The 16,284-nt window shown below is 36.6% G+C and overlaps 1 protein-coding gene across 6 annotated transcripts in view; it reads right to left on the bottom strand.

Moving 5' to 3' along the window:
• Nucleotides 1-8,435: 8,435 nt before the first annotated feature.
• LOC129241742 (folliculin-interacting protein 1) overlaps nucleotides 8,436-16,284 on the bottom strand; it is a 52,422-nt gene continuing 44,573 nt past the window's right edge. For all 6 annotated transcript variants that reach the window (XM_054878237.1, XM_054878236.1, XM_054878234.1 and 3 more), the window contains 6 exons: nucleotides 15,196-15,478; nucleotides 14,049-15,098; nucleotides 12,230-12,417; nucleotides 10,011-12,162; nucleotides 9,677-9,946; nucleotides 8,436-9,620 (listed from right to left, as the gene is read on the bottom strand). In XM_054878237.1, coding sequence (XP_054734212.1) covers nucleotides 9,414-9,620; nucleotides 9,677-9,946; nucleotides 10,011-12,162; nucleotides 12,230-12,417; nucleotides 14,049-15,098; nucleotides 15,196-15,478 — 4,150 coding nt within the window. In that variant the 3' untranslated portion in view covers nucleotides 8,436-9,413. The remainder of the gene's footprint in view (nucleotides 9,621-9,676; nucleotides 9,947-10,010; nucleotides 12,163-12,229; nucleotides 12,418-14,048; nucleotides 15,099-15,195; nucleotides 15,479-16,284) is intronic.

The raw sequence follows: 16,284 nt of genomic DNA, 5'->3' as shown, positions 1-16,284 counted from the left end.
CGAGTATTAGCTAATATGTGTTTTATGAATTAGTATGTACATATTTATATTTTTTAAATAACACTTTTGTTTCAATCACAAAAAAAGAACAAAAACTGGCTAAAGTTATAAAAATTTACAAGCGTTATGTAAAAATCAGCATTATTATTCGGTTCTATAGCATTTTAGTTGCCACCCTTGCAGACGCCTGCTTCAGCCTGAGCCGCCTCCTAGGCACGTCAGGAGACACCTTTTAAACTATGTCGACATACCAAACATATCGCACTTTTACGTTTAAGCGTAACAACTCAAAATTTCAAAATTTTGGTTTTTTGCAAGAAAACAATGTACAGTGGTCATTTCAACCTACTGTAAAAATCATTCTGTGGTTTGTCTAGTCTTTCGTTAAAAAACCGTTATGACTCTCTCTTTGTTTTCAGAATGACTTCTTTTGTCTCAACTAAAGAGTTACATTTTTAGTTGTCTCCAAGTGTTTGAACAAATTTGTGTCACATAAAGTGTAAAATTTTGAATTGTGCCTGTTTGTAACCCAACGGTTTGTTTAAAATATACCACTGAGTGTATAAAAAAAATTCAGGAAAAGAGTAACAACTCAAAATTTTGTTATATTAGCGCAACTACTAAACAAATAAGAATGAAACAACCGCTATATTGTTTTTAATGATATTTTCGTGCAATTACATATTTTTCCCCTTGTAATATATTATTAATATTTACGGAAATAGTTTTTCGTCTCTACTGAAAATGTTCAGATTTTGAGTTGTTACGCTTTAACGTAACAAGTGCGATATGTCCGGCATGTGAAGATGCCCCGCACGACACTAACCACCTTTTCACATGCCCTCTAAAACCTACTCATCTAACATCCCTCTCCCTCTGGACCCAACCCGTCGAAACAGCATGTTTCCTGGACCTACCGAAGACGACCGGTGATATACCCCACAGTGACGGGGCTTCTATTACTGTTGAAACAACAACAACGTCAAATTCTGGAAAATAATAATTTTTACGGACAAAATTGATATTAATATTATTATTCCTGATGGTAAGACTTTTGTGCGTCACGAAAAAAATTAAGAGTTCAAGAGTACAGATGAAAGACCGTAAAGTACGGCGGGAGTAACTTGAAAGTTTGGGGATCTTTTGCTTGGAAGGGAATTCGACCAATAATGAGAATAAATGTCAATATGTATAGGTTTGCTTATATTGATATCAGAGACGTGAACCGGGTGAACACTTTGGTATGTTTGGTTCAGTGGTTCGAATCGTATTTGCACCTTTAAATTGGTTCATCAAAACGGTTTTTCTTGTCTTTCAATCGGCATGTCGGCTAGGTTCAACAATTCAGGAATTAAAAAAATCAATGTATGTATACATATTTGTTACATTTTAGGGTGAAAATAGATACCCTCTCTACCGAAACCTGGGTTGCTGGAATATCAAGAATAATTTGACCCAATTCAAAACATCGATATTATTTGAAAGCCGCCGATTTGATTATATCTATTAATGATCTGTTTTTGGACTTTGTCCCATTCTTCCCTCCTTCTTTCATATTTTATTAATTTCCATATCAGTATTAAATTTTAAGTCTTCAGTAGCCTGCATACCATTCATCTTCGATTTTAGATTAGAAACATGTATAATTTTGATTTGTTCAATTGAGGTTTTTTTTTTCAAAATTAGTAAGGATTTTTTAGTACCGGGACCCCAGAACTGAAGTGTAACGCCAGTTATTATTATTATTTTTGTGATGTATACGAAACCAACCACTTCATAGAAATGCAATTTTAAATGTTTCTAGCCGTATCATTTATTTCGCAGCACTTAAGTTCACTGCTGCTATCAGTTATTTCTCATCTACGCTGTTATGTACCGCCTAAATCACACGATTCTTGAAAATAGGTTCATTTGCGTAGAACTTAGTTTCACGCAACTTTGGGAGTTGGCTGCCTATTGGATTGTAGACAAGGTCAAGTGCCAATCCTCTTCGGTGTAAGAGTTGCGCTGTGCATCGCTTTTTTGGTCCGCTCTGCTTGGCCATTAGCACGAGGAGATCTCACGACCGTATTCATATAGTTGATGCCGTTCTCGCTGATAAAATATTGAAATAGCGTAGATGTGAATGCATTATTTACCCAAAAATGGCTACAGTATCTTTTAACGTTTTAACCACTAGCAAACTGCCGTTTAACTGCCACAAAAGTAATAATTACCACTAGTTCTGATCCGTTATAAATTCAGAATATACCTTGATCAAAAAGTTCCCGGAACAAGCGCCAGGTGACGCTCTGGTGTGTGGTATGTGAGGCCATTCTTGTGGAGTTTTCTTACACTTGTACTTACGAACTTGGTAATTTGTACTAAAACATTTTAGTTTGTACCAAAAAGTTTCACCAGAGGTATATATATATATATATATATATATATATATATATATAAATATAATATATATATATATATATAAATATAAATATAATATATATATATATATATATATATATTATATTATATATATATGGCCTCATTTTTATATATTATATATATATATATTCCCAAAAGTTTCCTTGTTTTTATCATTTTTGCGAATTTCATACGCTTCCATTTATTTACTTTACTGTAGGCCTTTGTTTGTATCAAAAATTTTTACCAGAGATATGTTTTTCATTTTAAATTTAAAACATTCGGTGCAAACAGCCTCCAAGAATTTGGAGAAAAAACAAATTAGTCTTTTCTCGATAAGTGTGTTACAAATACCATCACACTCAGCGAAGGCTTATTTAGTGATTCAATTCCTACGCAGTAAGGTTAAACCTTATATTATTAGTGCTACACATCACACGTTACAATTTTCATAATAAAATTTACATAGATATTTAAGTTACAAAGAAAAACAAATCAAGTTAACATTTAAAGAAGCGAGCAAATGGCTTATAAATTAATATCGAGGCGATTAATATTATGATTCAGCTATTAAATTTTTGCTTACTTGTGGCGTTAGAGTTTTGGCACCCCCTTACAAAAGGTTGCATTTAAAAAGAGTGAAGAAAGGGGAACAAATTAAATCCCTGTTGATAAATATAATGCAAACAAACTGCGAATAGTTTAAGAAATAGATTTAAATTACAATAATATTCGAATGTAAATTACATATTTTATAGGCAACGTACTACAAATCTATTTCATACAGGGTTTGATTGAAAAGTAATGAGCCTTCCCGCGCGGAGCGTCGTGAATTTTTGAACATTGACCGTCGTGCTAGTCTACGTGAGATCAGTCCCCTCCGGACTTTTTCTTGTTCCCGCGCCTGAAAAGAAAGCTGAAGGGGAGGCGTTTCGACTCCATCGAGGCGATCCAAAAAACTGTGACAGCCGAATTGAACGCGATTCCGGCGGATGAGTTTAAAAAATGTTTCCTGCAGTGGAAGGACCGCTACCATCGGTGTATTGACGCTCAAGGGTCCTATTTTGAAGAATATTAGTTGTATAAGCCAAATAAAAATATGGTTAAAAATAGAAGTTATTAACGAAAATAGTCAAGTGTGATATTAAAACAAAAAATGGTTTAACTTGGTCCAAGAAATAGATTTTCCGAATTAATTTTTAAATTTAAGTCCAATCAAGAATTTTACGATATTTCGACAATATGTTGTCACCTACTATGTCACCTAAGCAAAATAGGATCATAATGGATTCTTTCATAGAAAAAACGAATTCATCATAAATTTAATTGACTGGAAACAAACTTTGCACATACTCACACCTTAATTTACTGGGCTTTGCCGCGTAAGTTTGGAGTTTGGCTCCCAAGTTACGATTATTCTTAGATTACCAACTATTTGACAAACTACCCGTACTTATTTAAATTAGTGATTTAAGTGGTATGCCATATGCATTCAATGTTATTCTGGTCCTAGACGTACCTATACACATCCCTGAGCTAGTAAAATCTTATAAGTACAATTATGGAAGCCGAAGGGTTTTTAACAATTTTTACTTTTTCCACTTGAGACTTCTTAGGATTAAGAATTGTGCATTGTCGGATGCCCCTTTATCAATGCGGCATAAGTTTTGGTTGATTTTAAGAACACAGTTATTTATATCATTGAGCTTGCAAGATCGATAAAGCAGGGGTCGAATCATCACATCCGTGCAACGATCAACAAGCATACGAAAGACAATTTCGTCACACGTCAATCGAAAAAGTTGAATCGCAGTCAAACCAACGAATGCAGACGTAACTTATTTTCAATTCACAATCGTTTTCAAGTTCCACAATGCATTGGATCGTATTTTTAGCTCACGATGATGTGAAACAGTCAAAACTGTTGTAAAATTTAATAAATACAACTGAAATATACCCATGAATCCGCCTGTGTTTTTATATATGAATTCTAGTGAAAGTATTGAGGATGAAAAAATAGTGTGGAGGCCGCTAAGAGAAAAGAGCAATCCTTTGGCACTCCCAAAAAATACAAAAGTAAATAAAATGAAATTCAAACAAGCTTTTAAAATCAAAAATTCTCCACTGAATACTTAAAACTAAAATTCAAAATTACAAGTACTTAGTTCCTTAATTTGTCCTTCTAATTTTAGTTTTTGCTGGCCATATACTCCACCATGACTTTTGGGTTTGGTTGACTTCGTTAAAATTCATTATATAATAAATTTATTACAAAAACCATTTGTAATTATATATATTTTTACAAATTACTTATATCTTTGGTTAAATTCGATCGTTTACGGGCGGCTGTCGGTGTTCGAATGACAGTTCGATTAAACGAGCACGTTCAGCACTCGTTCACATATGTGATAGTACGAAATATGCACTTTTCAGTGACGAGTAGTACGTTCCCTGATGTGATGACCCGAGTCGAGTCACTCGAACCCTGGACCATCATCTGCATACAAGTGAGAGCGCATTTCGGCAAAGAGTGCTGTTGGCTGATGTACAAAGAAAAGCTCCTTACGGAACTCCCCTATGTAATTCTAAAACAGATGTCAGTGGCCCACTACAGACAACTTGTGATCTATTTTCTAAAACGGGGGAAAAGGGGTTATGTTTGGGACTCTCTGAAAACTGCATCTTTCAATAGTATAACGATCCAAAGCATACGCCCAAAATTGTTAGATAGTAGTTATTATATCGAGCCCCAAAGACTTTTAATTATATTCCGCAGTCCCATCGAGCTCTGTGAGACCAACGTGATAGAAAAATCAGCAAAAGACGATGTCTAACAAAGACGACCTAAAAAGACCTTTAACTAAAGAATGGGACAATATTTCTCCCGAAATAACGAGAAATTAATGCCTAGAATATTAAGTGAGGTGCTAAAGTAGAATGGAAAACAAACGAAATTTTGATAAACAATACAAATATAAAATTTAATCTTGCTTTCGGTTTTTGACGCGTTAAATCGCTAGTGTTTTTAGTGTGGGGTTAGCGTTTAAAATCCTTGTAATAAAACCTTTATCACAGGTAAAAAATGGACTTATTATTATTATTATTATTTTTTTTTTTTTTGACTTTAACAGTTTGACCGATAGGCACTTGATAGATGTATAGTTGTAACAGCAGAAGCATTGTTTTCTTCGCAGAAAATAGAACCGTTTCTATATACCAAGCGATTAATCAAAAATTATCATATACCTGCTGTGTCGCGAATTTTGTGTTTTTTCAAAAATTATTTATTCATTAATATCTATTTTGTCCAGCTTCCATTGAGATGATTGAGCTTTGGTTTCCTCATCATAACCATAAACCCACGATTCGTCACCAGTTATGACCCTCTGGAGCAAATTTGCGATGCTGCTTTTGGTCGAAATTGAGCAGTTTTGGTACGAATTTTGTGGCGACACAACCTCATGTCCAAATCATTGAAAAAAATCGAATGGCACGAGCCAGTCGATTTGTCTAGGACCTCAGCAAAGTCTCTAACGGTGATTCGGCGATTAGCCAATACCATTTTCTTCACTTCATCAATTTTTTCGTCTATTGTTGAAGTGCTCGTTCGTCCGGCACGTTTTTCGCCGTTCACATATTCTCGGCCTTCTGAGAACATTTTGTACCACCGATAAACGTTGCTTTGGTTGAAAGAAGCTTCTTCGTATGACACAGTCAACATTCGGAATGCATCCGCGCACTTAATTTCATTTTTCACACAAAATTTGATACAGGTTCTTTGATCCATCTTTTTGAATAGGTAAAAATCGAAGACGAGCCGAAACACGTGCAAGCCAAGCAGCTGTCAACAATTAACTGAACATTCAAAATGGCCGAACTCGTAGACATGAGTGATAGACATGAGTACCAACATATCGACACAAAAAAATCGAAATTCGAATGTACGTAACCTACGAAATTTCAAAAATCGCGATACTTTTTGCACACACCTCGTATGCGGTGTCAATGAATTGGTCTATAAAACAAAAAAATATTTCTGTTATGCCAACGAATAATGCAGTTATCAAAATATTTTTCAAACATATTTGATTGATCGGATTGACTTCCGATATCAGCTCGGAATAATGACAATCACTTTAAACGGATTTATGGAAAAATTTATTCCCGGTACTTTTTGACGGAATGTTAATTATTAATGTTTTAAATTTATTTAGAATTTCGTTTCAAAACTTTAGATCGCCACAAATTTTTCATGTATCCCTTAATCTATGTAAATGCTGATCAATTTAGAGGCATCGGATTTTAAATTCAAATAAAATAACGAAAATTTAAATTGGTGTTGGCCGCAACTGCGGCGTAATTCGGTCATCGGTGGTGTTTCACTCGAGGACTTCGGTCGGTGTCTCGTGAATAATTGGCCTCAAGTGCCTCAATCGAATCTGGTTTTTCCACAAAGCGTCGAGACTTTACATACCCCACAAATAAAAGTCCAAAGGGGAGGTGTGATATCACACGATCTTGGCCAATCCACTGGTCCGAGACGAGATATAAATTGCTTACTGAAACGATGACGCAGTAAATCCATTGTTTCACGGGTTGTATGGCAAGTAGCGTCGTCTTGTTAGAACCAAACGTTGTGAACATCACGGGCTTCAATTTCCGACATCAAAAAATCGTTTATCATGGACTATAGCGTTCGCTTGAAGAAATAAAAATCCATGATTCACACCAAACGGTTTAATGGCGTAGTCAAACTTTTCACAGAGCTACGATTATATAATTGTATGATTTGTAAACGTTGTTGAGGCGTAAGCCTTTCTATGATGAAATGTCAATGAATACTGAAAAAAATTATGTATTTAGTTTGACAGTAGTCACGTGTGGTCTATCAAAAGAACCCTATTGGAAAAGTGCCTCCAATCTGATCACCTTTTATTTGATATTGATATGTTGGACTCCCTGATTACGAATCAGGCTACCATCATAGTATAGTATAAGGCTGTATCTAGAACAATAAATGAAAAACTGCAATTATTTCTATGGGACGCTGTATTCATGATAACCTGATTTTTGTTTCTGTATACACAAATTTGAGCTGCAGTTTTAAGATTTCCACTTCTACAACTCTAAAAGTAGGGACTCGGATTTTATTCATAATACGCATTTTTATATGTATACCGACCAATGCGAATTGAGTACTATAGGTGGTGTCTTTCCAAAACAGTTACTTTATTTTTCGTGATTTTGACAAGTCTGACGTCAAGTCCCTTACCAATACAAAACAAACGAACAAAAAACAAAAGGAGGACAAATTACATGCTTGTGAAAATTCAGTGAATGGCTTGATAATATTGTGATTTGTGAGATTTAAATTAAACAGACTAATGAAAACGAAGTGACATGTGTTAAATTGTAAAAACATCCAAATCCTGTTTTCCTGCGGATGATGCCATGACAAGACAAGTGTGTGTGTGTGTATAATTTTTTGTGTTTGGGAATTGTTATTGCTTTCGCCTACTCTTCACAAACAATTCCCTTTCTATTTGTTTTTTTATTCATGGAGCATCACAACACAACGAATGCGAAAGGCGCAACCTGATATCCTATCATCCTTGCATACCGACGATATTTGTCAAACAAAAAAATTAAAATTCACAGACATACTGCGAAAATTTAGACAACCGCAAATGAAACCACATCTATATTTAAATAAATATATTAAAATGAAATTCGGTGAAACTTAGGGGTTGTTCATTTTCTAATGGAATTCAGATTTTTAAAGCAAAAATTTTTTTTATTTTAGGCATCGGCCGTTGCACACTGGTCAAATTGTTTTCATATTATATACTCCTGCACTGGAGTATCTATATCGCAATCTGTTAAACATGTTTGTGAAAAAGAATAATATCCTCAAACATTACACTAACTTTAAATGCCAATACGAACAAGGTTGGGTTGGACTCATCAAGGTTAAGAATAAAATACAGTTTCCTTTTATAAAAAATATATACTTATTATTTTTTGTATATCATTAGCTTATTTTTTTATAAATATACATATCTATATGTTACAATAATATATATGATTATTCGTACTAAATTCATATTCGCACTTTTATATTATTATTAAGAGCCTTGAAAAATAGCATTATTTTATGAAAACTATTAATCTATTCTATGAAGGATGTCACATTTTTCTATATACATATGTACATACCTATATTATACCTGTAAGTAAAATCTATTGAATATTATGCATTGACTTAAAATTCGTCATTCGTAATAATTAAATTTTTAAAAGAGGCCATTGTGTTTACAACATAATTTTACTAGTATCGACAGTAGCAATTATAAATATATATTATCAGTATTGAGCATAATTTAATAAAAAGTATACATTTGCATACGTAAACATGTATCGCACCTTTAATAGTTAAACGAATTAGCTCGAAGTTTACGTTTTCTGAGATTTTGTCATAAAGTCAAATAACTTGACAGTATTTCAATGAAAGCGGAGCAGGTTTGTACTATTATTTTGGTAGAACGGTTTTTATAAGTGTGAACTTAAAATTTATTCGAATCATAAATAATGTATATCTACCTAATCTACGAACTTATTTGGATTGACTTGGCGTATTTTTTCAAAATTAATTATTTAATTATGCCATGCCAAATCAGTAAACTTAATTGTGGAACTTTACGAAAACAAAATGTTGAATGTATTTGCTTTACTATTGAAGGTGTGGCATGTTATATTGAAATTTATCGTAATTTATAATCTACCGATCATTAGAAAATGTGTGAATGTAAAATTTTTATAAATAGTATTTCCATTGTAGTATTAATTCTGCTAATTTATATCTGATAAACACATTTCAAGATCAAACCATTTATCTTGTAACTGATAAACGAAGAAGAATTTCAGGAAAGTACGAAAATTCGCTCGATTATTTAATAGTGATAAAGCAATCCACCACATCAAACAAGCAAGGATAGTTAAATGACAGCTTGTCATCTAAAGCTAATCCCACATTTTTTAGCGATTTGAGGTGTATGTACCGAGGCAATTGATAATAATAACGGTACATCATTTTCACTAAGATTTAGTGCAGTTGTCACAGTGCTTAATTGGCAAAATTCTGTTTCGAGCAGGAAAGCCGCCAACGATTCTGATTGCAGGTAGATTTCTTGCATCTTTGATTCAAGAAAGGCCAAACACTAAAAAAAAGATTGTGTCTTAATATTCGCAGAATTTAAGTTATGATTGTACAAACCTCATAGGCTGGAATACCAGCGCTGTTCATGGCATGAACGGTTTCCAACATGCTGGAAACCAATTGTGACATCCCTACTGGCGTACTTTGTTCGCCCGCGTATGGGAAATGTTGCAGCTGTGATGAGATCAATCGCACATCCCACTTTTCCATGTTTGCTACAATTGCCACATTCTCAGCGGGTAATGAAATAAGGGATGCAGCACGTGCCGACAAAGCCAAATCCTCGCGCAGTGACGTTTGCCATTTGTCTGGTGGTGCACAAGTACCCTGAAATAGCAAACAATTTTTCTTACCGTATTTGCTATACTTAATTTTAAGATAAGTTGTTTACCTGTAATACCATATCAGATACGTAGTGATCGCTGACACTAAGAAAAAGCGAGGGCACGAAACCGGCGCGCAGCTTCATACCATCTCCCGTACTTGGTTCATCCTCTTGTGGTATTTCTTTTATTGCGGGCACTGGTAGTTTCAACAAATGTATTGCCTCATTGAGAGCCGCACACTTTGCCGCGACTGATGAGATAGAACCGCGATGCGAGCAAGCTTTGCGCATGTTTGCATTGTAAGTCTTCTGCCGAGGTGGAGGAGAAGGCGAAGTTACTGCTATTCGCTCACAGGCATCCACTTCAGTAAAATTAAGTGCAGATGAAGATTTCAGTGTATCAATCGAAGCAGCTGAGCTGACAGACTGTAGGGTACGTGAACTAGTCGAGACATCGGGTGCCGTTGTTCCTTTTATAATCTTACTTACAGATTGCGGGGAATACGGTGAGCGTATTTCGTCTGTTTCGAATTCCAATTCAGTTGCGTTGGAAGGGGTTTGATAGGAGTTCAGTATGCTGTTGCATACCATGCACTCCGTAGAACTAATCGTTGTAGTGCTGGCGTTAGCTGTCGAAGCAGATGCAGAAGACTCTGAAGTTAGACTTTCTAAAGTTGGAACCCCGTTCTGTGCTTCGAATTTTGCACTCTTGTCCATCAACAAGTCATAGTTGGATAATACCAAATTTTTGCTCTTCATGTAGTTAGTGGCAATTTGAGGGAATTGTTCAAAGTTGAATTTTACACCAGAATGCCGTTTTGATGTTGGTCCGTGTGTGCGTTGATGTAGCGGGCAAAGCTGTTGTGTACTACTGTCATCAGCATTTTCTATTTTTGCCGCTTGTTTGTCAGCCACTGTAGTGAGATCTTCGTTGCTCCTCTTAAGATTGACGAGCGGCTCATTTTCACCTAACATAAATACTACTCCCCCGCTACCGTGCTCATGTTTCCTCTGACAATTGTCAAAGTGAATCTGCTCCTCCAGACTAACATTTTCACGCCGTGGTTCTATACCCCAAGTCATGCGGTCACTCTTTCCCATACTGTTCTGCGTAATCAGATCCGAAAGCGATAGATTTGATATCGCCCCATCAACGTCAGGTTGTCGCTGCAATTGACCGCATTCACGCTCATCAGTCTCATCATTTAACTTCTCTTCACGTTGCAGTTGACTAAGGCTAAGACCTTCTTTCACAACTTGCCAAAAAAAGTGTCTCTTTCCTGAATAGACTGCACCCGCATATGCATAAGTAAGATTTCTTTCACTATCAGAATCAATTTCTATCGCTTCTACTGCACCTTCTTCACTTGTACTCCCACCGCCCAATGAACTTTCGTCTTCTATTGGCATCTCTTCATTATCAGGAGTGGTGACCAGAACGCGTATTCGTCCTCCTTTCTCAACAGACGATTTGTTGTTGATATTATTGGATTTCGCGAATTGTACTAACGATTTCTTTTCAATGCCTGTGTCCATTAGGTAGTTACCAATACGCAACTCCTGTTGCACGAAACGAGAATCTCTGAATGCCAGTACATTTGGAATTTCGTTTTTTTTTAACGTACGAACTACTTGGGCACCATCCATTTCTTCTTCATCACTGCTTTTCTCTTCTTCTCCCACAACATCATCAGATAGTTCCCCACTATCTGTTATGGTGTTCAAATTTACTTTACAAGTCTTTGTGCGTTTTAACCCGCTTCCACTAATGGAGTCGATCGTCATGTTACTACCAAAAGCAGCCTTTTTCAAAAATGCACCGCTGCTAGATTTTTTTAATACTTCATTTTTTCGCTGCTGAACCAGTGAATTAATTGATTCTTTACTGAAGTCTTCCCGCTTTGCAGAACGTCGCACTTCTCCGCAACGAATGAAATAAGTAAGTATATTAAGTAGCCTTTCCACAGCTAATTTTTCTGTACCATAAATAATTGTCCGAGTAAGTCGTGGTGGCAGCCCTATTGCGCCATAGAGGTCACCCATTTGAGCCCACAGAGCATTGTAAGGATGCTTCTGCGAGACCTGTAGAAGTTTGGCGCGCTGTTCGATCGCTGCAGTAGACGATTCCGCAAGAGAAGTAGTTGAGTTAAATGCAGAGATAGTAGAAACCCAACCCAAATGATGTGTCAGAATAGCTGTCAGCATTGTGCTGATAAAACTGCAATGCAGTAATGCGAATTATATTTAGTTTAAAAACGTTTAAACGTGTTTTATGAGCCACTCACAAATTAGTATCTTTGGTGTCGGCAAATGAAAGCAACCAGCAAAGCTCCTTCATGAATTTCTCTGCAACACTTTTTGAGTATTTGTTGCCACTTGTAGTAATACTGAGCCAGATAGGGCACTTTATGCGGGGTGCAGTGAACAGGTCGCTGAACCATTGTTGCGTCTCTAGCCATGCTTGGAACATTATCTGTGAAAACAAGTATGCAGAAAATCTTTCTTCAAATATATAAATGTATATAAGTTTATGTGTATAACTTGCGGAATACTTTTATCCACAAATTGTATACAAATAATTAAGTAATTGTCCTCCATTACTTACAATTAAACCATTAACATTAACTATTGTGCAAAACGCTTTTTTTTATTTATTATATAATTAACACCACGATTGCGAGTGCTTGCCACGGTTGTCCCGTTCCCACGATAGTGTGTGCTACGTATCGAAAAGGTTCGGGTTGCCCGCCTGCAACCTAGTCCACATAATTATTGCGATAAACGATTATCAAATCGGCATTCAAAATTAATATTTTAGTATTAGTGAAGTTCACACATGATTCCAAAATAATTTAAAATTACTCGCAACTTTAAGATCGCGATATTTGTGGAATAATCATGGAAAATTGGTTTCAAAAAATCGATCGCTGCAGATGTGCTCGCGGTAGTATACTACATACATTATGTATACTACTCATTAATAAATTTAAGTCCGCTATCTCAATTTTTATATCTTATTTAAATAAAAAAAAAAACAGTTATGTCCCCATAAAAACTCCTTATTTTCTGCTCTGGAAGTAGTTTTTTTTGTGGCTGAAACCACAATCTATCCCTTTGAGCTAAAAGTAAGGGCTCAATAATGCCGCCAATGGGCCAGAAAATAAACGATATTCAGCAAAATACAATTAACGCGAATGGATGCTTTAATAAAAGCCCAACTATCTTCGAGTTGCCTCGGTAAAGCCGCGAAAACTGGCAAAACTACGTTATTGTAGTAAGTTTAATTTGTACTTATCCAGGATCAACCCCTATATATATACCCTATGATCAAAAAGTATCGGGAAGGTTTAATTGACTGTTTTCTTCGATTGTCAAAGCGTAGTGCACCATGAGTACCTTCCCTCGGGCCAGACAGTCAATAAAGAATATTATTTATCCGTTTTGAAGCGTTTGAGAGATGCTGTACGTCGCAAACGGCCGGAAATGTGGACAAACAATTCTTGGATTTTGAATGATGATCACGCGCCATCGCACCGTGCCCAAATTCTGCTGGATTTTTTGACCAAACACCAAACTCCAAGTAAATACCATCGTGCAAGCATCGTATTCACTTTATATGGCCCCGAGCGACTTCTTTTTGTTTCACAAATAGAAGTTACCACTTCGTGGAAGAGATCAAAGAGAATGCGACGAAAGAGCTGAAGGCCGTCCCTTCGTCGGCCTACCAGGGGTGCATGGAGGACTGAGTTAAACGTTGGCACATGTGTGTTGCTTCAGATGGGTAATATTTTGGAGAAGATAAAATAAATTTGCCTGAAATTTAACTCAGTTTAGTTTTATTTAAACATGCGCGGTACGTTCTAATCATAGGGTATATGTCCTTTAGGAAAAGTCTCACATAATGCTAATCATCTATTGACATCTTCCTCTGTGCCCTCATTCTATCGACTCAGCTCGTTTTCTGGGTTTACATCGTTAGATATATTCTAACTTTATGACAAAGATATGATACTACAAAAAACAGTGTAGTTGTTGCCGGTTGCCTAACACGAGCAAACATTGCATTACACGTAAAAATGTGTTTGTGAGTATATAGGAACTAACCTGATAAAATTCTTTATGATTAATGTACGCTCGTTCAGTGCAAGCGCGCAAACGTCCCAACATCGATTCCAGTAAAGCTATGTGCTCGCTGCAAAACAACTCCATCTCCTCTTCAAAAGACTCGCTCATAGTAATGCACACCGCCAAGCCCAGCTTGGCGCGCCGCTGTAGTGCTTTACCACCGCCACTCGACAGCGTATCCCGACGCCGGCCGATTTCTGGGTTGCTTCGCGATTCATTCGCACTGTAACTGGCACGTCTGTAATTCGGCACACCCATGCTTCCACCCTCGCTCCCGCCACAATTGGCCGTGGTCGTTGCTGGATAGTTGTCACTGATGAATCCAATTAAATCATTAATTGCATGCTCGTTCTCAAACGAAGTGCGAAGATTGCGGGAAATGCGCCGCTGCAGACTACCATCGCTGGTATCATCGTCAAATGAGCCTGCATGTGCAAAATATGCTGATTCAATGCTGAACTTCTGGAGCAGGTCCATTTGCTCGGACATCACAGAACCGAGACTGCTGCGTGTGGAGTATTGATAGGACGCCGACCATTGATCGCTGGACATTTGACTGCGACTCATGCCATCGTATCCCGAATCGGTGGCATTACTGTAAGTTGAGGAAAAACGCAGTCCACTTTCCGCCCGCCCACCATCGGAAGCAGTTGACGACGTCTGTTGATCTGGTACATCGAGTGGTGTGGTCATAAAGCTACTGCGATCACTAGGAGTCAGACTTAACTGTCGGCCAGAATTCATTGAATAGCCTAGCATCGAAAAAGAACTCAACGAAAATCCATCAATTGAGCCATGTTCGCTGGAGATGGAAGTTCGTGGTGTAGCCAGACTATTTGTGGAAATCGTGGAGTATGGCGAATGTCCATTGCTCGGATGTACAGGTGAGAGAAAAACTTGTGAACATAATATACGAGGTGGCTGTTGCAACCAATGCACTTTGAATGCGGTACCGCGAAATGAGATGGCCGAGGCACCAAATACCATTTCGCCGATACTGGTGAATTCTGCAGGGTTTGGTTGGATATGCTGTAAAAGGGAAAATGGAATTTAGCAAATACATAGGTATGTGAGCATACAAAATGTATGCAAATCTCTGTTTTGGATAACATTTAGCATTTCTCACCTTATAACCATACTCTTCACAAACTTCGATGAAACTATTAATGGAATGTGTCTTATATGCTTGAGATTTACCACTACTTGTATTCCCATTCCGGTTGCGATTGTTCGTTGTGTATTCACTGAGGCGTGTAAAACGACCGCTTCCAGATCTGTCAACATTGCCATTTGTTTCCTTCAATGGCACTTTTTGCAGCGCATTGGAGTCGAATAACAGTTTGCGGCCAGTCTTGTCGCATTCGCGATAGAGCAGGACTCGCACCTGTCGGCCATCAAATGGGAATTGACTTAGAAAGAAACAGAGAACAAAATAAGGAAAATTTAAAATAAGCCAACATTATAAATATGAAAGCAAATATGTACATATAACATTTCAAGAGATTTGTGAAAACTTATAGATAGTTGACATACATCGGCATATATAATATTGCAAACAACAAAAAAAATAGCTATACTAACCACTTGGGTGTGACAGTTCCAGGTGTTTTCCTTTTTGAGATTTGTTAACATTTTGGAGTACTTATATATGTACATATGTACGTAGGAACACACATACGTGAATCGATATGCATGCATGGATTCGTAATTTCAAATCTAGTATGGGAGAGCGAAACTGTCTAATTTTAGAGTAGCACGTGAGCATTACTCATTAAATTGATGAGTATGTATAAGAGGCAAAACTAACTAATTTAAGTTGAGTGGTCATAATGGCAGTTATAACGGGAAGAGGGTGCCTACAACGCTAGTCGATGCTCGATTCATTGTAGAAATTGCGATAACGTTTTAAATTCCATACATATAAGTATTTATACATGTACTTATATACAGTTTGTCCAGAAGTTGTTTTTAAACACGTATTTACGTTTCATTTTGTAAATAAATTATTGCTGTATTAACATTTAAATGTGTTTTTTTTTTTTACTTCATTAGGAATACATGTCGTATATCAAAATTACACAAATTCGAATACTCAATTCGCCTACTAGTCCAACTTAAATTTTAAAGCATTACTAATTTTGTCTCTCTCAACTCCCAAATTTCTGAAGTTGATTGGAAGTCAACTTTCTATGCTAAAAATGTTTCAAAATGTTTT

The sequence above is a fragment of the Anastrepha obliqua genome, chromosome 3 (genome assembly GCF_027943255.1).
Source record: "Anastrepha obliqua isolate idAnaObli1 chromosome 3, idAnaObli1_1.0, whole genome shotgun sequence".
NCBI classification, from domain to species: Eukaryota; Metazoa; Arthropoda; class Insecta; order Diptera; family Tephritidae; genus Anastrepha; species Anastrepha obliqua.
This window is presented reverse-complemented; position numbering and strand designations above follow the sequence as displayed.